Source organism: Hibiscus syriacus, unplaced genomic scaffold (assembly GCF_006381635.1).
Source record: "Hibiscus syriacus cultivar Baekdansim isolate YM2019G1 unplaced genomic scaffold, ASM638163v2 tig00110813_pilon, whole genome shotgun sequence".
Classification (NCBI taxonomy): Eukaryota; Viridiplantae; Streptophyta; class Magnoliopsida; order Malvales; family Malvaceae; genus Hibiscus; species Hibiscus syriacus.
In genome coordinates, this window is record NW_024062871.1 from 1,672,363 (window position 1) to 1,697,913 (window position 25,551).

Genomic DNA, 25,551 nt, shown 5'->3' on the forward strand with positions numbered 1-25,551 from the left:
CTTCGGATTCGAACTCAGGACATCTGAAAACCTAAAATATGACTTTTCGAAAAATTTGACTTTTTGGTCAAAGTCAACGGTCGATCAACGGGTCGGGTCGGGTCAGGTTAATGGGTCGAACCGATTCGGACCGGTCAAAGCTGACCAAACTGATTTCGAAGCTCCCCCACGTGCAGGGGCGGCGCATGGGGGGCGCGTGCTGCGTCCTCTGGTGTCCTAAAAATCACGGAAAAATTTTCTAAAATTATTTTAAGCGATTTTGGGGCACTTACAAAGCACAATTCACAATTTTGAACGGTGAAGAGCTCAATTTCAACAAATCTGAAACTTTGACCGCTTCACCTCCCTCACGCGCCACCGCCGGAGACAATGAGGACACCGGCGAACTTGAAACGATACAAGGAACACGATGGTGCGAGAGGTGTCGAAAACGGAGCAACGATCAGCGATGAATTTAAGATTTTCCCGGCGGTGGTGCTAAAAAACGTCGGAACTTTGAATCAAAATTCACGGCGTTTCATAGCGTTTCACTTCAGTTAATTTAAGGGGTTTGTTCATCGCTCGATGACAAACACGATGGTGTTTCAAATCGACGATCGGTGGTCGGACGGCTTCGGAATCGTGTTTGAAAGCTGGGCATTGGAGGAGGAAATTTTAACAATTATCCTTTTGAGTTACCCCCGCAATTCCAATTCATCACGTTTAATAGAGTGTTGATACTATTTGGGTAAATTTAGGGCTTGGTCCATGAATTTTCTTCAACTCTAAAATAGGCTACAAGTTTTAAAAACTTTCAATTTAATCTTCAAATTTCACCAAATTACTTAATTAATTAATTTTTTTTTCAATTTTTCAGGTTGCTACAATTCTCTCCATCTTCAAGAAATTTCGTCCTCGAAATTTACCTTATGAAAATAGATGAGGAAATTGAGCATTCATTGACTCCAATGTCTCCCAAGTAGCTTCTGAGAGGTCACAGGTTCTCCATTGAACTCGCTCATCTCTTTCTAAAATTTGAACATGCTCTTCCTCATATGACAAATCAGGTCTCAGCTCTACCTCCTCAACCTGAATGATGTGACCTAGATCTGGACGGTATCGCCTAAACATAGATACATAAAAAACATTATGAATACGACAGAGCTAAGAAGGCAACTCCAGTTGATAAGCAATAGGTCCGACTTTCTTTAGAATACGATACGCCCAATAAATCTCGGACTCAGCTTACTTTTACGTCCAAATCTCAATACTTTCTTCCATGGAGATACCTTGGAAAAACCTGATCCCCAACCTCAAACTCAATATCCTCCCGTCGCTTATCTGCGTATGATTAAGCGATCACAGATCAATCTGACAGTATCTTCAGTCTCTCGAACCAAGTTTGGACCCAAAGTTTTCATATCATGTAACTCTATCCAACATATAGGAGTACGACATCTACGTGCATATAGAGCCTCGTATGGTGCCATGCGAATACTTGCCTGGTAATTATTATTGTAAGCAAACTCGACTAATGGCAAGAAATCCTCCTAACTACCACTGAAATTAATCACACAACCCCTAACATATCCTCCAACACCTGAATAACTCGCTCAGACTGACCATCAATCTGTGGATGAAAAGCTGTATTGAAATTCAAACGAGTACCCAGAGCCTCGTGCAAAGCCTTCCAGAACCTAGAAGTGAACCTCGGATCTCAGTCAGATATGATAGACAACGGAACACCATGAAGTCTAACAATCTCATAAATATACAATCTAGCCAGTTTGTCCAGAGAATAATTAACCCGAATAGGGATAAAGTGCACTGACTTAGTGAGTCGATCAATAATTACCCAAATAGAATCCTTTTTGGAAGGAGTCAGAGGAAGACCAATAACGAAGTCCATCGTAATGCGCTCCCATTTCCACTCAAGAATCTTAATTGACTGTAATAATTTAGATGGATGCTGGTGCTCTACCTTAACCTGCTGACAAGTCAAACACCTCGCCACAAAATCTGAAATATTCTTTTTCATACCAGTCTAAAAGTAGTGTTCTTTGAGATTATTGTACATTTTTTCCCCGCCAGGATGCATAGCATAAGGACTACTATGAGCCTCCTGAAGAATAACCTGTCTCAACTCATCATCTTTAGGGACGTAGTAACGACCGTGAAAGCACAAAATACCATCATGATCCACCGTATACTCTGAACTCGATCCCTGCTTAACTTGTTCAATAATGGGAATAAATGAGCTATCAAGGAGCTGTTTGGCCTTAATCTCCTCGGCCAAAGTGGGTTTAACCTGCAATTCTACTAATAAACTATTATTATCAAATAAACTCAAGTTGGCGAATAAGGCTCTGAGATATGATATCGCCTTACGGCTCAAGGCGTCGGCCACCCTATTAGCCTTCCCTAGATGATATTCTATCTCAAAATCATAGTCCTTTAGAAGCTCCAACCAGCGACACTGTCTTAAATTCAATTCTTTCTGAGTAAGCAGATACTTTAGACTCTTATGATCGATATATATATAACACTTTTCCCCGTAGAGGTAGTGTCTCCATATCTTTAAAGCAAAAATCACGGCAGCTAACTCCAGATCGTGAGTAGGATAGTTACGCTTATGCGACTTTAATTGACGTAACATATAAGTGACAACCTTCCTATCTTGCACCAAAACACATCCTAATATAGAGTGTGAAACATCACTTTAGACAGAAAAATCTTTCCCAGATTCAGGCTGAATCAGCACTAGGGATTGAGTTAGAACATTTTTTTAGTTTCTCAAAGTTAGCTTGTTGGTTCTCAGACCAGAAAAATGGGACATCTTTTCTCAATAGTTTCGTCAGAGGAACTACAATAAGGGAGAACCCCTCAACGAAACGACGGTAGTAACCAGCTAAGCCCAAGAAACTACGGATCTCAGAGACGTTCCTGGGTTGCTTCCAGTTCAGTATAACCTCCACTTTACTAGGATCCACGTGAATACCATCAGTAGAAACAATATGTCCAAGAAAAATCACTTCGCTAAGCCAGAACTCACACTTGCTCAACTTAGCGTATAACTTATTTTCCCTTAGAATCTGTAGAACAATCCTTAAATGTTTCTCATGTTCTTCTTCAGTTCGAGAATACACCAGTATGTCATCGATGAACACAACTATAAACTGATCCAAATAAGGTCGAAACATTCGATGCATCAGATCCATAAAAGCAGCAGGGGCATTTGTTAACCCGAATGACATCACTAAAAACTCATAATGCCCATACCGAGTACGGAAAGTAGTCTTCAAAATATTAGAATCTTTCACTTTCAATTGAAAATAACCAAACCTCAAGTCTATTTTTGAAAAGATAAAATCCCCTCGAAATTGGTCAAATAGATCATCGATCCTGGGCAGAGGATATTTGTTTTTAACCGTGAGCTTGTTTAGTTTCCTATAATCAATACAGAGTCTCAATGTCCCATCTTTCTTCTTAACAAAAAGAACCGGGGCTCCACACGATGATACACTGTGTCGGATAAATCCCCTATCCAATAACTCCTTGAGTTGGATTTTCAGTTCCTTAAGCTCCTTTGGGGCCATACGATAAGGAGCCATTAAAACCGGGGTGAAACCATAATAGACATCAATCCCAAACTCAACTTCTCTATCTGGCGGTAATCCAGACAACTATTCAGGAAAAACATAGGAAAATTCCTTGACAATCCAGATGCCTTCAATATCAAATTGAGAACTTCTAGTGTCCAAAATATAAACAAGAAACGCCTCGAAACCCTTCTTGATCATATTCTTAGCTACCAAAGCAGACACAACATTCATCAAAAATCCACGACGTTCTCCGATCATTATAATCTTTCGGTTATTCGGGGTATTCAGAACAGCTCTCTTGGTCTCACAATCGAGATTAACTCGATGTTTGTCCAACCAATCCATGCCGAGAATTAAATCAAACTCTTTTAAAGGTAACTCCATCAGGTCAGCCAGAAAAATCTCCTCATTGATCTCTATAGGACATTTTCTAAAAATACGATCCAACACTATGGACTTGCCTAAGGGACTTTGAACAATCATCGAATTCTTAGTATTCTCAACAGGAACGTTCAGACCCTCATAAATGAAATATGATACATAGGAATTGGTAGAACCACTATCAAACAATGCAAAGTAGGGAACTGAATGAATAGTAACAGTACCTGAAATCACATTAGGCTCATCGCGATCCTGTCGAAGTCTAGCAGTGTAAACCAACGCAGGCTGTTTGGCCTCAGATCTAACTGGACCCCTACTCTGAGATGCTCAACCTCTACTAACTGATCCTGATTATCTCTCCTGAGTACTACCACCTGCAGGAGTCTGAACAGTACTTTGAGTACGTGTGGGAGTTCGAGCTGGCGTCTGAATTGTATAAGCTAGCTCTGGACAATCCTTCACCATATGGTCACTTGAGCCACATCTAAAACATATACCTAATTTCCTCATGCATTCCCCAAAATGAGATCTCCCACAATGATTACATGTTTGCAAAGGTTACAACCTAGAAAATCCACTATGTCTAGAAGGATGAACAGCTGAAGAACCGGATGCCACAGGCCTGACGCTCGCCCCACATCTCTGAAAAGACTCACCCCTGCCTCTCTTACTAGGGTGTATAGAAGAATTAACATAACCAGAAGGCCTCCTGAATTGGTTTTGATCATTATCTCTATATCTCCTATGCTCCATACCCAATTGCTCAATTTCCTCAGCAGTCTTGGTTATCTCAACCAATGCATCAAAATTCCTCTCCCTGTGGGTAGTAACTCGACTCCTGATCTCATACCTGAGTCCATTCTCGAACCTCAAGCATCGATCTGTCTCAATGTTAACAAGTCCAGGAGCATAATGACTTAATCAAATGAACTCAACCTTATAGTCCATAACAAACATGCTACTCTGCTCCAGATTCTGAAACTCCTAGTGCCGCTCCTGCAGATATCTCTCCCCGATGTAGCGACTCCAAAAACGTGTCTTAAAAAGATCCCATGTTAACTAGTTCCTTGGAATACTATTAGAAATCGATTACCACCGTCTGAAGCTCTCTTTCTTCAACACAGTTAGGGCCCTCTTTAACTTCTGCTCAGGCCTCAGATCCATCTCATCCATAATCCTCTCTGTGTCCTCCAGCCAATACTCAGCATCTATCGGAGGTCCCCTAGTAATTCCCTCAAAGAGAACTACTCCAGCAGCTACCAAAGAATTTGAAATCTCGACCGCATTCATATTACTAGGGGCTCTAGCAGCTCTCTAAAACATGCGAAAGATAGCTCTATTAATGGCGTCTTTGTTCATGTCAGTATCTTCATCTTCAGTGACGGGAGAGTCTCTCACAGGAGTAAACTGATCATCATGAGAAATGGTCAGATCTATATACGGAATAGGAGGATCACGTGGTGACATCAGATCGTCTATCGTAACAGAAGGTCGAGTGACTCGCCCTCGACCACGACCACGTCCTGTCCTACGACCTCTGGCAACACTCATCGTTTGATATATAAGGCTCTACAGAAAGAATTTGAAACATATGTCAGATTAGCATCAGGGATCTCGAGAAAAAAATTAATTCATAAAATAAAGTGACACATTTCTTTTAAATTTCTTAAAAATCCAGAGTTTAGGACTCATCCACAGTCCGAATATTTAAAATCGAAAGCTCTGATACCACCAAATGTAACCCCTAGACCCAGCCTGAACGCTAGACCCAAACCTAAGTGGTCACATATCTCATTCAGAGATTCTTTTTATATTTAAAACAACATATAAAACATTAGCGGTAATACGGAACAAAATATCGATAATACAGATATATCCAAAATGATATCAAAATACATGTCACCAAATACAACTGGAAAACATATAGAGATATATGTTCGTACAAAGTAAAAGTAGTTAATCTCCCCTGATGCCAAATCTGCTAATTTACGGTCTGCTGTGATCTGAAAAATGGTAAAATTTACAAAATGAGCTAAAAAGCTCAGTGTGCTCCATACAGTGTATAAAAACATACTAATAAAATTTTTCAATAAAATCGGTTTATGCAACATGTTTTGAAAACATGTACACTACCTCCATCATTTCACAATCTGTTTGTGTAGGTTCCCCAGAACCATACACCCAACCCACACAACCAGTAAGGCCCTGAGCACAAAGCCGATGAACCTGCAGATATATTTCCTTCAATAATACCCCCAATGACAGAAATGAACATGAATATATTCGAGTGAAAACAATGATTAATTCTTTAAACATGAAAATGTTTCATACTTGGAAACCATATACAGAAATTCGAAAATCAAAAATCAAATCAGTAATGTACGATAATTCAGATGTCGGATAATCAGTATTCAGAAATCGGTACAAAATACCGTAACCAGAAATCATATCAGAAATATGCGGTAAATCAGATATCAAATACACATTATTCAAATATATATTTTAAAACAGTAATGTAACACTGTCAGGAAACACACCTGTAACAGTCTGAGAAATCAGATAGGGAAGCCTACTACTGGGTCTGTCGATCAAGCTCTACTGCAGCGTTAGATCTTACGAATAAGAAAAATCCATATTTGAATCCTAATATGAATAATCTTAACCTTTATTTAAATAATTTACGGAAACATACGGGTAATTCTCGTAATACGCAGTTCGGGCTGATCTGACGAACGGACAACACCGAACCTAACTGATCATCGCTCAGCTGAAACACGAGTACCTTAATAAAATATCTTATTGGATTAATTCCATAACCATATCTCAAATAAATAATCAAAAATGCTAAAAATACTAAGCATTTTGGGCTAACGAGCTTAATTCGGGGCTTTCGGGTTAGAATTTGGCAAAACGGACTTCGGAATCAGATTCAAGACGTCGAAAAACATAAAATATGACTTTTAAATTTTTTAACTTTTTGGTCAAAGTCAAAGTTAACGGGTTTAACTGACAATTTCAAGGCTACCGAGTTCGAATTTTAAAAAACGGACTTTGAATTCGGGCTCAGGACGTCAAAAAATCTAAAATATGATTTTTCAAAAATTTTGACATTTTGGTCAAAGTCAACTATCAAAGGTCAACGATCGGTTAATGGTTAACGGTAAACAGGTCGGGTTGGGCTAACGGGTCGAATCGATTCGGACCGGTCAAAGCTGACCAAACTGATTTCGAAGCTCCCCCACGAGTAGGGGCACGTGTGTCGTCCTCTAGTGTCCTAAAAATCACGGAAAATTTTCCTAAAATTATTTTAAGCGATTTTGAGGTACTTACAAAGTTCAGCTCACAATTTTGAACGGCAGAGAGCTCAATTTCAACAAATCCGAAACTTTGACCGCTTGACCTCCCTCACGCGCCGCTGTCGACAGAGACAATGAGGACATCGACGAACTCGAAACGACACAATGAACACGATGGTACGGGAGGTGTCGAAAACGGAGCAACGATCGGCGATGAATTTAAGATTTTACCGACGGATGTGCTAAAAAAAGCCGAAACTTTGAATCAAAATTCATGGCGTTTAACAGCGTTTAACTTCAATTAATTTAAGGGGTGTGTTCATCGCTCGATGACGAACACGATGGTGGTTTTAAATTGACGATCGGTGGTCGGACGACGTCGGGATCGTGTTTGAAAGTTGGGCGTTGGAGGAGGAAATTTTAGCAATTATGCTTTTGAGTTACCCCGCAATTCCAATTCATCACGTTTAATAGAGTGTTTGTCGATACTATTTGGGTAAATTCAGGGCTTGATTCCTGAATTTCCTTTAACTCTAAAACAAACTACAAATTTTAAAAACTTTCAATTTAATCCTCAAATTTTACCAAATTACTTAATTAATTTTTTTTCCAATTTTCCAGGTTGTTACAAACACAGCCGCCTTCCTTTTATCTAAGTCTCAAAAGCACACAATCTATTCTGGTAATGAATATGAATGAATATATGAAATCCACATCTATTAACACAATATGCATTATGGTTTCTGTCGAAGTTTGGTTTTCATTTGATGACACTCGCTATCCTTTTTTCTCTCTCAATTGTTTGGGGATTGGGTGGGAAAGGAAGGAAAGAAATGTCGGAAAAATAATGGATTTTTTTAATAATAAAATTATGATTTATATTATATTTCATGAATCTTTAAAATGACACATAATATGCTCAAAATAATCAAGTGATGAATGAAAAATTGAAGCTCAAAATAAGTTATATGCAAATGTTATTAAAAAAATGTTATCTTAAAACACTTTTACCCCAAACTTTCCTCCGCTCGCTAACTGTAGAAACGTTGAGCTACCTCTGTACCTAGATAACCCTGAGTTACCTTCGAAGGGCGTTGAGTTGCCTTTCCCCCAACTTACGATCACGTATTAACCCAAAGGGCGTTGAGTTCCTCTTACCGTGTAAGATAGGCGTGGAGATACCCTCTTTGCTCTGGGTTTACTATGGTAAAAATGCCTCAATTCTACCTGTCGTGTATAATACACGTGGAGATGCCTCCGCACCCACGTAGTGTGTTGCTGGAAACTAGGTAGCCTTCTTTACCTGGACGGACAATGTCGAGATGCCTCATGCTCTTCTCAGACTACATAATCACATCCTAAAACGACATAAGAGTCAAGGGCCTCCACTCTAACGGATTGTCAAGATGTCCCCACCCCAGAACTGTTGAGATGCATCCAGAACCCCAAGTTCCCCAACTAATGTAGTGATGCCTCTCACTCTTGTTGATACAGCTCGGAGTTTCCTCCAAAAAATATTGAGATGCCTCCGATAAAGCATTGAGATGTCTTTGTTCTGGCAAGGGGGAAGTTAGTCTATCACATTTGTTTTCACCACGACAAAAACACCTCTACCCTACAACTGGATCTCTCCAAGGGTGATGAGATGCTTCCTGAACGAGGAATTTGAGAAACATTCGCCATATTGCTACAGTAACCTGGTCGCGCTACGGACGATGACTTCTCGTCTAAATTAAAAATCGTGAACCGCCAGCACCCGGAGCAACAAAATTGTTTCAATCGACTGTTCTCATTTTAAAAGGATACGCTATGCAACCAATTATTTTGTTCGAAAAAATATTTTGTATCATACTATACCATCTTTGTGTCACATGGTTTAAATTGATGTATACTTATTACAAGGTTTGGCATTTTAATAGTTCATGTTATATGAGTTGAGAAGTGTGGTCGTGGGATCGAGTCTCACTGAGGGCAATTCATAAAGGAGGTCTTCCACATAAGATGCTCTCAACCTGACGTTGGGGTAACCTACTATCCTATCTCCCCCATATCGCATTATATATGGGAATAGGGTCAACTAAATTTTATGTTATATGAGTTGACTCATTCGTATAACTTCTTATCATGTGCCATGTGTGCCGTACTGAGTTGTAATAACAATCTCAGGGGAATTTGAAACCAAAGCTTAATTTACAACTCCCTTGTTGAGATACAATATTCAGATAACTCATTGAATTTTATACACAACTAAAATAGATAATCAATCAATCATTTTGCTTTATGAAACTAAAATTATGTAATTTTTATTGTAGTCACACCTCTTACTGAAAAGTGGATGAACAGATCCTATTCACCAAAATTATTAAAATATAGCTATGCAAGTTCTTTTCATCCAAATAAATTTTAATCAGCTGACACTTCAAATTAATGCAAAAAGACCCACAATTTTACATAGATTATAAACTAACCAGTTGAAAAGAAATGACATTTAATTTTAATCAGCTGACACTTCAAATTAATGCAAAAAGACCCACAATTTTACATAGATTATAAACTAACCAGTTGAAAAGAAATGACATTTACAACCCACAACAGAAGAGGCAAAATATCCAAAATTGCAACATATAGCATTAAGTCCAAGAACACTCAGTTTCATCATCGCATTACCGATTGATAACATGAAAAAAGAAGCCATAAAACTAAAATTGAAAAGTTGCAAATTCCCTAAATGATAACAAATTCAAACCTTAATCGATACTCTGCATTATATCCTCAGCAGAAAATTTAGTACCCTTATCCTTCTCAGCAGCGGCACGTCCCTCAGCCTTACGATCCAGCAACGACTTCCGGTCCTTGTCGAGTCTCAGCTTGGTGATAACACACTTCGATGGGTTGATCCCAACGTTGACGGTCGAACCGTTCACTTTCTCCCGCGTGATGCGCTCGATGTGAATCACCCATTTGCGACGGTACACTTGCACAACTTTCCCTTCGCGTCCTTTGTAGGTACCACGAACCACTTGGACCTCGTCGTCCTTACGGACCGGCATGGACCGGACATTATACTTGGACCTCAGATCGGATGACAGTGGTGCGCTCATCAAAACGCGGCGGACGGAAGAGGGTGCCGTGAAATGGACCTTGCGGCTCTTGCGTCTAGACGAGGAGACTCGTGGGTTGAACTTCATTTTTGCCGCCGGAGATTGAGTTTAGGATTCCTCTTCGACTAGGCGACGGCCAATGGTGAAAGTGGAGAAGTAGGGTTTGGTGAAAATATATGGTGTTAAGAGTGGCCTAGAGAACTAGGGCTAATTTGGTATTGTTATCATTTGGGCTTTATGGGTCTATATAGTTTTTAGGTAGGCTTCCATCTTTGTGACCCAACTTTATTTTTGGCTTTTTAGTCTTTTACAATTTTAAAATATCTTTATGGTACATGTATCTCCGTAAAATGTTAAATGTGGTACATGTACTTTTAAGATGTCCAATATAAAACATACCCTTTGATAAAATATATAATATGATACTTATATTTTAAAATATTTAATATGATAATTGAATTATCATGAAATGTATTATTATAGTACTTATGAATTTTCATTAATTGAATTAACACTTACAATGATAATCTAAATACCATAATGATATATAAAATTACTTATTAAACATAACACTTACCGGTGGTGTTAATTCAAATACCATAATAATATACATAATGATGATAGTTTAAGTACTATATTAAACACTTTAACAAAGTATAAATATTATATTAGAGTGTTTTTTTTCTGTTGGCTTTAAGTGGAAGGTTATTAGCGAATACGGAGCGTATTCATCGTCATATGGCCAGAAAGAATGTCGTATTTGCAATGCTGGTGATAAGGACGTAGAATATTGTTGGAAGGAAAATGGAAAGTCATGATTTCTCAATTCGGAGAACAAAAATTCAATGGTTGATATATTTGCAGCAGTGGAAGACATGTTAGAGAGTTTCTTTTTATAAAATCGCGAATTGATGTTGATGCATTAGTTATTTTAGAGGCTACAATTAGTAACCAAATATTAGTGTTGTCGAATATTAACAAAAAATTAATATAAAATTGTTCAAACAAAATAAATTATTTTATCATAATTTTTACAAAATATTAAAATTGATACAACTATTAAATATTTTATATATATGTGTTGTGTGTGAGAATTAAAAAATTACATAAAATGCTATGAATAGTTTTCAGAATAATTTTTATTTTTTAAAGAAATCACTAATTTTATTCAAAATAAGAAATACTCTAAATTACAATAAAAATGTATAATCATAATCATCAATAAACACATAATTAGGACAATTCGTATAACTAAGAAAACTCGAACAAAGATAGATACAAATATATCTGGTCTCATCGGAAAATGAACCACAAAAGACAATCAATCTATTGAAAGATCACCAACAAATCACAAATCAAATTCGAACGACGTAAAAAACTATCCACGAGCATATAATGAGAATCCAAATCCAATCGAAGGGTCCAAACAGAGAAGATCAACATTATAACAAATAAGCATCATCTTATCAATCGTGACGTTATCTAATCAATACTTAAAAAAGTGAAAACAATGATCAAACGGTCGAAAAACGTGTCAAAAGACAGAAAAAACGTGTCATAAATGCAGAGGAAATAAAACATGCCATACAGACAGACTTATTGAAAATAAAAAAATAAGAAAAAATAAAAAGAAAATAAAGAATATCGATGGTCGGCAACTAACATTAAAGTTGATGGCACTCCCGATCAACAAAAAGAAAAAGAAAAAGAGATGATCGACTTACTAATGAGAGAAAACTAAGAGGAAAAAACATTAAAAGTATAGAATAATTTATAATTGAAAACAATAAAAGGATATAAAAGTTTTTGTAATCTATATTTTAATTAAATGAATATTTTGTAACTATTTTACCTAATGTCACTAACTCAAATACTCAATTATTGATTGATTGATTTACATAATATTTTAAATGGTGAAATAAAAAAAAAACCCAGAGAACTATGTATTTATAAATTAAAAGAGTAGTTAAGAATGATATGAATAGTTTTTAGAATAAATTTATTAATTAAAATAATAAAAGATAGAAATATTTTGTTATCCCCTCATACCGATGCGGATAGCCCGATCCGATCTGGAGTGTCACATTAGGCCATCGGAGCGACCTACTGTAAAAATAGTGAAAAAATTTAAAACTTTTCTTAAAATATGTAAAATCATAAAATGATTTATTATTATTCAGAAATTAAACAGGTTTTTCAAACTCATATATAAAACAAAATACAATCTACATGCCCCTTAATCACATATACCATACTCTGCAAACAACGCCAGAAGAGCTCCCTTACTGAATTCGATAGATGCACTGGTACAATTCTTTTAACCTGCAATGGTGAGTAATAGAGTGAGCTTCGGAAAGCTCAGTAATACAGAACTACCAGATGATGCTACATGACATGTAGATAAATGGGAAGCCATAATTTCCTTATTGAATCAAACGTATACCAATTGTGGAATAATCTCGGGTTCCATTAGTAGTTCATCGGGTAGAAGCCATGAATCTCAGTTCATAAGAAACCATTCATACTATCACGTTTTCATGAGGTCAAATAGGATGCCTAGTGTGTTCCATCAATACGATAAAACCATAATAGGTACACTAATCAAATGATAGTTCAGTAAAATCCCATAAACCATACTGTAGTTGAGCTTTTTAAACTCGTATTTTAAAACCATCTTACAAAGAATTAACCTAAGGGAATATCTTAGGGCTTGAGAGCCTACCCAAGATAGATTTCGGGCCCGTGGGGCCTACCTAAGAACACATCTTAGGGCCGTAGGGACCCGAGAATGATCTCAGGGCCGCAGAGCCTACCTAAGAGTCACATTAGGTCCATAAAAATTTTCCAGCTTGATCAGAGCTGTAATTTACAAATCTGTATCTCCAAGATATATTTTATACAATGATACAAATCCATTAAGTCGGTGCATCCATAAAACAGTAACCATAGATTTCAGTGTACCACATGTTAAAACAATAAAACAATTTTTCAAAATATAAGGAACACACTAGAGAATCCAAATATTTTTCAGATGTATTTTGTAGTTATCAATATGGATAACATGAACTTGTGCAATTTGATCGGATTCCAGTAATAAGATCTTATTGAAGAGAATCGATTTCTAACCGATCTAATCAGACATTTCAGATTGATACTTTAGAATTCCACTAAGTTTCTATGTGCACCAGGAAAACGTTCAAGAACCTTTATACATAATAATTCTAAATTCAGATTTACTGCGAGTGATTCCATTACCCAAACAATCAGGGGTATTCAGAAATATACTTTGAATTCATAGGATTTCAGCCCAATTGAACCAAATGAGGTATTCCGAATCTTTTCCTTCTACGTTACTTGCGTTTTCAAATATGACCGAAGTGATTTTAGATGAAAATATAGAATCAAAGATTCAAGTCATTTACAATCTATGACTATCGACCGTTTATCAAACAACTCGAGTTACACAACTCTCAATCTGATGCATGTCAACAAGTCAATTCATTATCCTTCTAGTGTATTCACTCTTTAATACCATAAAGCAGATCCATAGATCATCCCCTTAATCATCGCTGAATAGATCTCCCAACTGTCTTTATTTCATTTCCATGTTTCAACGATATCAGGAAATACAGACGTACTTGATTCATTGTTCATAACCCATAAAGACAATTCATCATGTAAGTTCAACAGTGTTTCCAGACTCATCCAAATCACTTATTTAATCCTCATTCATTGAGGTTATTTAGTTCATTTAACAATCATGTCTATTCTTGTTACTTCAGAGTTTTCCAGAGTAATTCAGACATTTCTGAATTCCAAATACATATTGCATTTCCATTCAGTTCAATTTAGTCATATATTAGAGTCATTTTAGTATTCGTGGTTGATTTATCTTACGGATATCCATTACTTACTATCGAATATGCTCTAGCATTGAGTTGAGTACTTCCAAAATTATCATCAATTCAAACTTGAGGAAATGAACAAGCATTCAAGTGGTTCATATGCCATTCAAGTATTAATACAACACTAGCATTGGTTGACCGGCTTAAGATGCGATCTATAACCTTTAAGAGCAAAACAACATCCATGTTTATTTAAATTTCTTAAATAATCCAAGACATTTACTTAGTCTAGGACAAAAGGGTATTTTGGTCCTGTTTATGCTCAGTGATCTTCCATTCATTTCAAAGCTTGAGGATATCCATTCATTCCTAGCTTGGTGATATTCTTTAATCATTTCCATTACAGGGGTATTTTGGTCATCTTACAGATCTAGAATATTTCAATCATTTTCTCCGTCCAGTTTTATTATTTAATTCAAACTTATCATTTATGGCAGTCCCTTCGAACTATTCCGACAAAATATCATCATCGATAAATTATTATTCTTCATGTACTTACTCAAGTCGGAGATTTCCAGGTTAAATGCCTTCTCAGATGTTACTAACGGATTATCAAAAATTTTCCATACAAAAATAGAATCTCAACAATCAAATCAATAATTTATCAGTTTAAAAACAAATTCTCATGTTACTTTCTCATTCAGGGTCAACTTGGACTATTTTTACCTCTCAAGGGCATTTTCATAATTTCTTAACCATATAATTTCGGTATTAATTCTTAACGAAAATAATTATACTTTACAGATCCAATGGTTAATTGCTTTCCCGAACATTCTTTGATCTTGAAATGATTCCTTAACAAACTTATAGTATTTTGCACAAACTCTTTTGGGGTTAAAAACCAGTTATTCAAATTTTCTAAGCAAAACTAGCATTTCTTTTGCACATATGTAATTTTATCGGATCAATATGTCTTTTTAGAGTTATTAACCAACTTCCAGGAACAATTATTGTCATCTTACAACATAAGGGTATTTTCGTAATTTTACCCTACCGAAGTATTCTCATAATTTCCCATCCAAGTACCTTTAACATTTAACCTTTGATTATATAAAATATAAGTTACAAATCCATGGCTGATTTCTTTATCACTATTCACAAACTTATAATTTAATTCTAACAATTCCTCAATCTCTTCTTATATTAGTCATTCGATCCGTATTCAGTTACTGAATTTCTACCACATTCATATCGAGTGTATAAATTAATCAACTCCACAAAAGTGACCAACATTATCTTATTCATGCATTTACCAATATCAACATGTTCCATAAAGCATAAAGAGGTAGTAAAGTATTACCTCGATTTTTGTGTCATACTGATCGACCATATAAATTTTGTTCGAACGCCCTCGATCTTTAATTCAACTTCCAATAATTCCTCAAATATATAACAATAGAACTTTCATAAAAAATGAGGCTTAATTATGAAAAACGGATCGAATCGGGTGATTAATCAATGAAAAACAACTTACGGGGTTCTAATTTGGCAATACAGACTTCGGAATTGGACTCAGGACGTCAACAAACCCAAAATATGACTCTTGAATTTAATTTCACCAACTTGATTTCTAGTTTCCAATCTTTTTCTCACGAACCAGACCATCAAAATTACTAACTCGTATCCAAATAATTTCCCTTGCCATAAATATAGCTTATTAGAATTGAAATAATAATTTGGAAACCCAATTTGCATAACTAAAAACTTGAAGAGCTAGTAATATTTAATTACTAACATCATGTACTAAATTGATCTTGTAAAAACTATAATGTCATAACTATAACCACTTGAAAATTAAGAGACAAGGTAAATATCTCACCAAACTTGGATGACATACCTTGTGGTTTACCCCTTTTTGCATGTCATCTACAATTCCCCACAACCACGTGAATTCTTTCATTACTCCCTTTTCACTTTTCAAAGCCATGTGCACTCTGAACCAATTTACATTTATTTATTAATTTATTTGTTTTCAAAATCTCCATTGATTTTGATCTACGAATTATTCTACACAAATTCAAACATTTCTCACCTCTCTTCTTTTACGCAGGTTAGCCATGGACCTTATGCATCATTCATCATCCCCTTCATTCCCGTCGACAACCACCGCCTTCCACTAACATACGCCCTTTTGATTCTTAACCTGAGCCATAATATAATCTTTCAGTTCAAGAACTAGGAGCTGCCGACGTCAAAATTAGGGGGCAGTAGCCACACAGATCCGACGACCTCACTTCCAGGCCAGTCGTGACCTCAAACGGTCGAAAAAGGCGGCGAATCTGAAACAGAGTTGCGACAGCAACAACCCTACGCTGTCGTACTTCTTTCGTATCTCGTCAGCATCGTTCACCAACGCCAAGAGTATAGGTGGCACAAGGGGAAGACAAGTGGCACGGTACTTCTCATCCCCCGACAACATTTCGTTCATGTCGAACTTCAATAAAATCACGACCTTGGTTCCGTTCGCGAGCTTCCCGATGTTAAAAGCTCCGAATCCATATATGTAAAACATGGGAATGGTGCAGATATGGGTTTCCTATGAAGTGAGTTTGCTGTAGAAAATAAAATTTAAAGAACAAAACCCGCTTATAGGATCGATTGATAAGCTGCTAAATTCAGCCATAATAATTGCTATGGCCTTAGTTGTCTGAAAATGACATTTGGCCTAACACACCTAAATAATGATCACTATCAACCAATATACATATGGCCTTAATAATTGGGTTGTTACATATTTTTTTTTGTAATTTCTACTTTTAATAATTAGATATTTATAATTATTTAACCTCGTGTCACTAACTCAATTATTAATTAATTGATTGATTTCTATAAAATATTATAATTTATTATGTTGTAAAATGTATTTGAGATGTGTTTATTGATATCATATATGATTAAATGAAATTCATATTATTTTTAAAATAAAAACAAATACTTAACACAAAAGGTGTCCAAATTATATTTCTTCTCTTATTTACGTATCTAAACTCTTTTCGATCAATTTAAGTGTCTAACGTTATCAATGTTATCATTTAGGTACCTTAGTTATAACATATGTTAAAAATTATATTATTTGACACATACCACGTTTATAAAAAATTTATTAAAAAAACTTAAAAATATTATTATATATATATTTTAAAAAATATGATTTATCTAAAATTATTATTAAAAAAACCCATATTCTTAATCGTGGTTCTATTTTTTTTATCATCTCTCTTATCTTGTTGTCGACCACTAGGGTGATGGTGGATTTAGGTATTTAGGATGTATAAATTTTAGGAGATTTAAGATTAAAATTAAGGATTTTAATTTTAATTTTCTTCTTGCCATAAACGGAGATTTGGTTGGTGACATCGATGACAACATTGGAGGTCCACTTAAATGGTTGTTCGTTGACAAAAGCGACGGAAAAGATCGACCACCGGCATGGGCAGATTCATGACAAAAATTCAGGGGTTGCACAAAAATATTCTTATAAAATTTTTTAGGGGTTGCACAATATTAAAGGTGATACTTGTATTAATTAGAAAAAATTAAAAAAAAAGTAACACTAAGTAGACAATTTTATTGCACAATTTTTTTCTATAAGAATTTAACTGAATATGGGGATTCTACCTACAAATCACAAAGTTGCCCGGGCTACCCCTGGCAACCCCCTGGGTCCGCCCATGACCACCGGTATAAGTAAAAAGTTTGAAATGAATATTTTTTTTAAATAAAATTATTTTCAATAAAAAATTTAAAATTTTGCAACACATGCTAAATAATATATTTTTTATGGTAATAGACAATACACTTAAATAATAATATTAATAACGCTAAATAATTAAAAGGTAAAGTACACAAATTGTCTCCTGACTATAATATACTACTTTGTTGAGTCCATTGAATATTAAAAATTATAAAATAAGGAATTGCTTTGTTAAATCCCTCGACTATTAAAAGTTACAAAATGGATAATTGACTATTCATAATGTTCTAAACTCATATGTTTCCATTAAAAAATTAAAGACATTCTAAGTTGAACATTAACCTGATGACTAAGATATGATAAAATATGATATGATAATTTCAAACAACTATCATATGCAGGGAAGGATGCATAATTTTATGTTAGAGGGGGCAAACTTATAAAATTTTAAAGGGGAGACGAATTTATAAAATTATAGGGGGTGAAAATAAATTTTTAACAGAAAATACAAAAAAATATCTAAATTATATAAGAATTAAAATTTTTATGGGGGCGACCGCCCCCTCTAGGTCCATTCCTTATCATATCTTAGGTAGTATGGTAACGTCTAACTCAGATGACCGTTAATTTTTTAACGGAAAAGGACGAGTTTAGAATAAAATGAATAGTCGAGTAATCATTTTGTAGCTTTTAATAGCCGAAAGACTCAACAAAGTAACATTCTATAGCCGAATGACAATTTTATAACTTTTAATAGTCGAAAAACTCAATATAGTAGTATACTATAATCGATAGTCCATTTGTATACTTTACCCATAAGTAAATTGAGACAAAAAAATTTAGGCCATCTCCAGCCCTCATCTCTACTCTATAGCATCTATATCTCTACTCTAGAGATTAAACAATAATTCATCTACAACACTATCTCTACATTTCCATCAACTCTACTTTATTCACAATATTTAACTATTATAATATTAATTTTGTAAATTTAAAAAAATAAAAAAAAAAAAATACAAAAAAACAAAAAATTAGTATGATTATTTATCTAATTTCAATGTATTTTTATCTATCTTATAATTTAATAAAAAAAAAACAGATTTTTGTAGCGTTGCTACAGTAGCACGCTACATGTAGCGTTGCAAACCCATATATCTTCAAAGTGGAGATGCATTTAGCGCAACACTAGAGCCTCTACGGTGCATCTTTATCTTCACTCCGGCACAACGTTGGAGATGCTCTTAGGAGAAGGATTAATAATGAAATAAGAAAATCTGATCACAGTGCTATTTATTTGTAGATTATAGTGACTGCATCCCTTTTGCGTCAACTTCCTTCAATATTTTCTTTCTTTTGAATATATGTAAAAAACGAAAGGAATCCAGTCAGTATTGGTGATTTCAGCATTTGACATCCCCCTCGTGTTTTCTCTCTCTTTCAATCAGTGTCACTCTCTGACTTTTAAAACTAAGATGGTTGCACTCAAGACGGTTCATCCACCGATTTCTTGTTCTTCTTCCGGTTCCGTGATTGGACCTTTAGTTCCGGTTCCAAAGATTGGCTTCGTGAAGTTGCCGTTGCATTCTTTGGGGATGAATGGCGGTAAGTTGAGCTTGGTTCAGGCGACTGAGGAGTCTACTGTCGCGATGACGAATGGTCGTGCTGCTGTTGTTTCCAGTACTTATATATATATATATCATAATTTTCATTTGTGATAAATGCTTAAATCTCTATCTCTCTTTTTCTGTGGTCAAGAATTTGGTTCAAACTTCAGAGACGTTCTTATTTTCCCGCATCGGTGGTATTTGATTGAATATACTTCTAATTAAAAGAAAATTGAAAGGCAAAGAAAAAGAACTCTTTGTTTATTTCACTACTTTTGTCCATCTTTTTCTGTCTTATGTGCTTAGAGGAATCTACGACCACCTTAATCTTATCGGCGGTATAAAAGACGGTATTCCTGGGTACTGCCAGATGTGGTAATCTTCTGCTGGCGTGGGTTTATTTTGTTTAACTTCTAATAAAAAGAATTTACTATGGCGGGGAAGGGTTTAATTAGCTGACTTTTGAAGTTTTTTTCAAAACTTAATTGGGTATTACACTTGTAAGCATTGAAATCTTTTTTTACTTTGCACTGATTGGTTCTTGATCTATCCCATTTTATTGTCATAGACAACATAGTTTGCCAACCTAGATGAGAGACTACATTCTAGGTATCTTTGTTTATGGTTTCCTTCTGGTTGGATTTACTTAGGGTTCTAATTTCAAACGTCTAACTAGGTGAAAATCCATCCCAGATGGTTACTAATGGAAAGGCAGGAAACATCGTATGGCACAAAAGTTCAGTTGGTAAAGTTCATCGGCAAGAGTTACTTCAGCAAAGTGGTTGTGCCATATGGATTACGGGTCTCAGTGGCTCAGGTTTGTTATAAGTATTGTATGAGTTTTCACATTATTGCTCATCTTTTGTTGCTATGAGCTTATTTGTTGTTTACTGCTACCTAAGACCATATAAGATGGGTGTATGAGCTTATGGTGTGCTTTAGTACTCTCATGTGCTAAAACAACAACGAAAATGTTGCCAAAAATTGAACCACTGGTCTTTCAGGAACTTATAAATTCAAAACCAGGAACTTAGATCAACAGAACTGACATTTCAGAGGGCTTTCTTTGTAGTCATATTTGATTCTGTTATGCCGTTATGTTGCTCTATCTGTTTCTCACCGAGGTCTATGAATTTAGGGAAGAGCACTTTGGCATGTGCTCTGTGCCAATCCTTGTATTCTAGAGGAAAGTTGAGTTACATCCTTGATGGTGATAATGTTCGACATGGGTTAAACCGCGACCTTATTTTTAAAGCTGAAGATCGTGCAGAAAACATACGAAGGATTGGTAAATGCTGATCGATTTCTCATTCATAGTCCTTTTTTGCTTTATCCTTTTGTTCTCTTCTTCTGGCGGTTTCTACATCCTATTTGTTATGTTTCACAAACAGGAGAGGTAGCAAAGCTCTTTGTTGATGCTGGCGTCATCTGCATTGCCAGTGTGATATATATTATGCATTAGATTGTCAGCATCGGTGTCCTTTGTTAGGCCTCATTAATGCCTTGTAATGGGGGATGGATTGAGTGGCAAGTTATTGGTGTATCGATTTGTATCATTAGCGAATTTTTAGCAGGAAGCAATCCGACCAGTTATCGAATCAAGCGTTCAAGCTGCAACATTTGTGAGATTTCGACCTCTACCTAATGCACCCGAAAAGGAACATTTCGATAACCTCAGGGAACTGTTCAAAGAGTTTTTAAAATTCTTCCCCGCTAGACTAAGAATTTCGGGTAACCAAAACAGTGTTGGAAGGACTGATTTAATTCAACCATGAATTAAATCAAATCCCATGATTTTAGCCTAAAGTCTCTCGTGTAATCTAAGTCAAAAGGCATAGCTTTGTATAAAGATAATTATATTCTATTTGGATAAACTACTCTATGGGTCATTAAATTGTAGGGTTTGATCACTGAATAATTGTTTATGTTAATTAAGTCACTAGACTTTCATTTTATTATCAATCAAACCACCTACCCATAATTAATTAATGGAATTGCTGACACGATAGTTTTAAATTTTGTAATAATAACAAATTTAGTTCTCCATATTTACACATTCAATTAATTTAGTATTGATTTGAAAATAATTCAATAAATTTAAATCTTAATATTACAAATTATTTTAATTTGATCCTCATTTTAATCATAAATAACTTTATAAATTTAACTCTCTAATAAGATGGTGTATATATATATTAAAAATGTATATTCATTAATATTTGAAAAACATAATTCATCAATTAGAATATCAAAATTTATTTTACAAATTATTTTCAAAGGTTTGAAATGACTATGACTCTTAGTAATCCATGAGAGAGAGAACGCGACTTATGACCATAACACAAAATATATCATCACACTAAATCTTCACAATGATTGCAGTCCAGGTTAAATATTCAGAAATCTATAAACTAAATTTAGAATGTACACTTTATTATAATGTAGAAGGCCCTGCTGTCCCCCTCCCCCACCATCAATTCAAGAAGCTCAACTTATTCCTTGGGGACATGTTTAAAAATTATATATAAAAAGTTCTTATCATCTGTTGCTACACATAATGAACTGCCCTGCTTATCTATCTACTTATCCATTGCCTCTTTTGCATGTCGTTATCTCATTCTAGAGGATAAAATGTTAATATAAAGATTTAATGGATATCTCAATAGTCATTGCCTCTTTAATCCTACATATTCGATTTGTGGTGTTATTGCAACAGATAGGCATGTGCCTGGGGTTGGTATTTACACTCCCAATAATGGTTCACCCTATTTGTGAAAATCATGGAAGGGAAGTTGAAGAGAAAAATGGTTTCAGAAGCTTCACAACAATGAAGCTGAAAGTTCGAATACGGGATTAGAAAAGTTCGGAATATACTTCGGTAGAACAGTTCCGGTAATCGGTTTGCTGGTGTTGGTGTCATTCGTCCCCGATTTTGGTGTTTTTGTCTGGCTCGTTGGTAGTGGTGTCAACCACTTTTGCCAAAGGAATAGGTTCCACCATTTTCATACTTCCATTTTGCTTTCGAATGTAATATCAATGAACAATGATTGAGTTTTTTTTTTATTCTGTTTTTCTGTAAAAAAAAAGTAGCAGAATTCTACAAGTAGCATGCCAGAAACTCACCTAAAACATTGAAAATTTCCAGCAGCATCCAAATTTTGACCAACTGGCTAAATTCTACTATCATCAACAACACTTCTTTCATTTGGAAGTGCCAAGTCATTCTCCTTGGAGGTAACAAAATCATTGTGATTGGACATTGAAATCATTGCAAGAACAGCAGCGTGTATTTTGAAAAGAGATGCCATTGCAAAAAGGCAAAGGCGTCTTCCATGATTGAATTATTTATATGTTGGTATATATATTTTTCAGGTTAGGGACATTTTGGACTGTTTTGCTCTCCCCACTCAACCGAGCATGGGGCATCCACTTCAGGAGGAAAGCGACCTTTTTTGGCAAAGTGAAAGGCAAAGCGGGACATTGATTCTCATTCCTTCTTTTTTTACAATACAAACAGATGGATCAAAAAGATTAAAACATACAAAAAAACAAAACATCAAGTTCCTTTCACCAACAATGTCATCACAAAACTCCCTTTTTTTTGGTTCATTTATGGCCATATGTTGATTATTTTTCAAGATATATCACTGAAACAAAGATATTCATGTGGGAAACTTTTCTCTCTATGCATGTTTTTTTATTAATTTGAGTTAAGTACAAGTTGCTTACATCTTTAATATTTATAATTTACGAATTTAAAATTTAAGAAATAATAATAATTCATTTACTATTAAGATCGATTGATTAGTGTACATCTATGTATCACCTACGAATTTATTAATTATCTCACTTTTCCATAGCTGCAAATCAACAAACAAAATATCATGAACGGATGACGAATAACAAACGACAAATACAATAGACAAAAGGAGAGGTGTCGTGAACTCAGCTTTGTGACTCTCGTGGAGAGGAGAAGATTTTATTAATTTTTTTTATTAAAAATAATTGAATACATACCCTATGTTAAATATTTATTAGATGATAGTTTTTACGTATATTAACAGTTTTAGTTTAAAATAATAATAAAATAAAAGGTTATTATTTGTAAAAAAAATAAATACTTAAAATGAAAAATATAATTTATTAAAATTTTATTTTTTATTTTAATTAATGTCCTATTTATAGTTTTAAATTTTTTAATTCATTTCTCTTTCATCTCATTTGTTGGGAAATAAACGAGTAACAAGTAATTTCCCTATAGCCAGATTAGTGAGAATACGAAATAAAAGCGGAAAAATAATACCCGAAAAATTGATAACGGAGTTCAGCCAATTGTCCTTACGTCTCCGGACTGCTGCAGATCTTTTACTAAAGAGAAAAAATTACAGGTGTTTACAAAACACACTTGAGAGAGAACTGGAAGATTTTGGGATGATTTTGAAGCTAAGTGAGCTAGGGTATTTATAGTTGAAGCTTAGGGACTAATCTTTGAAAATACCCTAAAGTTCAATGACTAATTTTGAGATATACCCTTCTCACTTTCAAATATAGCTGCACCGAAAATTGAAAATTTTCTGTGCATTTAATTTGCACTTTCGGCAGCCCCCTTTTCTATGACTTTGCAGCCTCTTTCTTTACACAGGCGTTGCCCACCTCTTTGACTTTTCTTCCAACAATCTCCCACTTGAAGATTGATTTTAATCTGTCTTCACACCTTGATCAATGCAGCAGCATTTCTGGTCTTGTTATTCTAGCATGCCAACTGAAGCTGAACACAACTTCAGTTTGTCCGTAGTCACCGTCTTTGTCAACATGTCTGCCGGATTTTGAGCTCCACTAATCTTTTCAAGTTTCAAAATCCCATCTTCCAAAAGAGACCGGATAAAATGATATCTCAATTGTATATGCTTCATTCTGGAATGAAAAGACGGATTCTTCGCTAGATGAATAGCACTTTGACTGTCGCAATACAAGACATTTTTTTTCTTGTTTCTTGCCTAACTCTTCCAAGAAACTTTGGAGCCAAACCACCTCCTTGCTGGCTTCCGTAATAGCGACATATTCTGCTTCAGTTGTGGAGAGAGCAACTATCTTCTGTAGTTGAGAAACCCAACTCACTGCGGTTCCTCATAGAGTATAGATATACCCTGTAGTGCTTCTTCTGATGTCAATATTTCTGGCTAAGTCAGCATCTACATAGCCTGTCAGTATCGTATCTCCACCTTTGAAACAAAGTGCTTTATTTGTAGTACCCCGCAGATATCTGAGGATCCATTTGACTGCTTCCCAGTGTACTTTACCCGGATTATTCATATACCTGCTAATAGCTCCCACTGCATGAGCAATGTCTGGTCTAGTACAAACTATGGCATACATCAGACTTCCAATTGCTGAGGCATACGGCACTTTCACCATGTGTGCACGTTCTTCCTCCGTCTTTGGTGACTGTTCTTTGGAGAGTCTGAAATGAACACCTAAAGATGTACTTACTGATTTAGCATCTTGCATGTTGAACCTGGAGAGTACTTTGTTGATGTACTCAGCTTGTGATAACATCAAAGTCTCCGACTTTGTGTCTCTCTTGATCCTCATCCCAAGAATCTGCTTTGCAGCGCCCAGATCTTTCATAGCAAACTGCTTCGACAATTCTTGCTTCAAGTGTATAATCTCTTGCATGTCTGAGCCTGCAACGAGCATGTCATCAACGTATAATAATAAAATAATGAAGTTGTTGTCGAACCTCTTGATGTAGCAACAATGGTCTACTTGACATCTGGTAAACCCACTGCTACTCATGAAGCTATCGAACTTCTTGTACCACTGTCTAGGAGCTTGTTTTAAACCATACAAGCTCTTCTTCAACCTGCATACTAGGTTTTTCTTGCCTGCCTCTATGAAGCCTTCTGGCTGCCTCATATAGATTTCTTCCTCCAAATCACCATGAAGGAAAGCTGTCTTTACATCTAACTGCTCAAGAAGTAAATTCTCT

At 35.4% G+C, this 25,551-nt stretch overlaps 2 protein-coding genes across 2 annotated transcripts; one reads left to right on the forward strand and one right to left on the reverse strand.

Annotated features, from left to right (window-relative positions):
* Positions 1 to 9,858: 9,858 nt before the first annotated feature.
* Positions 9,859 to 10,521, reverse strand: LOC120141712 (60S ribosomal protein L26-2-like). Its single transcript, XM_039156510.1, has one exon. The coding sequence runs from the start codon at positions 10,444 to 10,446 to the stop codon at positions 10,006 to 10,008; it is 441 nt and encodes a 146-aa protein (XP_039012441.1). The 5' UTR covers positions 10,447 to 10,521; the 3' UTR covers positions 9,859 to 10,005.
* Positions 10,522 to 19,377: 8,856 nt separating this feature from the next.
* Positions 19,378 to 21,105, forward strand: LOC120141694 (adenylyl-sulfate kinase 2, chloroplastic-like). The gene is made up of 4 exons (XM_039156491.1): positions 19,378 to 19,635; positions 20,239 to 20,379; positions 20,701 to 20,850; positions 20,954 to 21,105. The coding sequence occupies exons 1-4, from the start codon at positions 19,431 to 19,433 to the stop codon at positions 21,022 to 21,024; spliced, it is 567 nt and encodes a 188-aa protein (XP_039012422.1). The 5' UTR covers positions 19,378 to 19,430; the 3' UTR covers positions 21,025 to 21,105.
* The last annotated feature ends 4,446 nt before the right edge of the window (positions 21,106 to 25,551 follow it).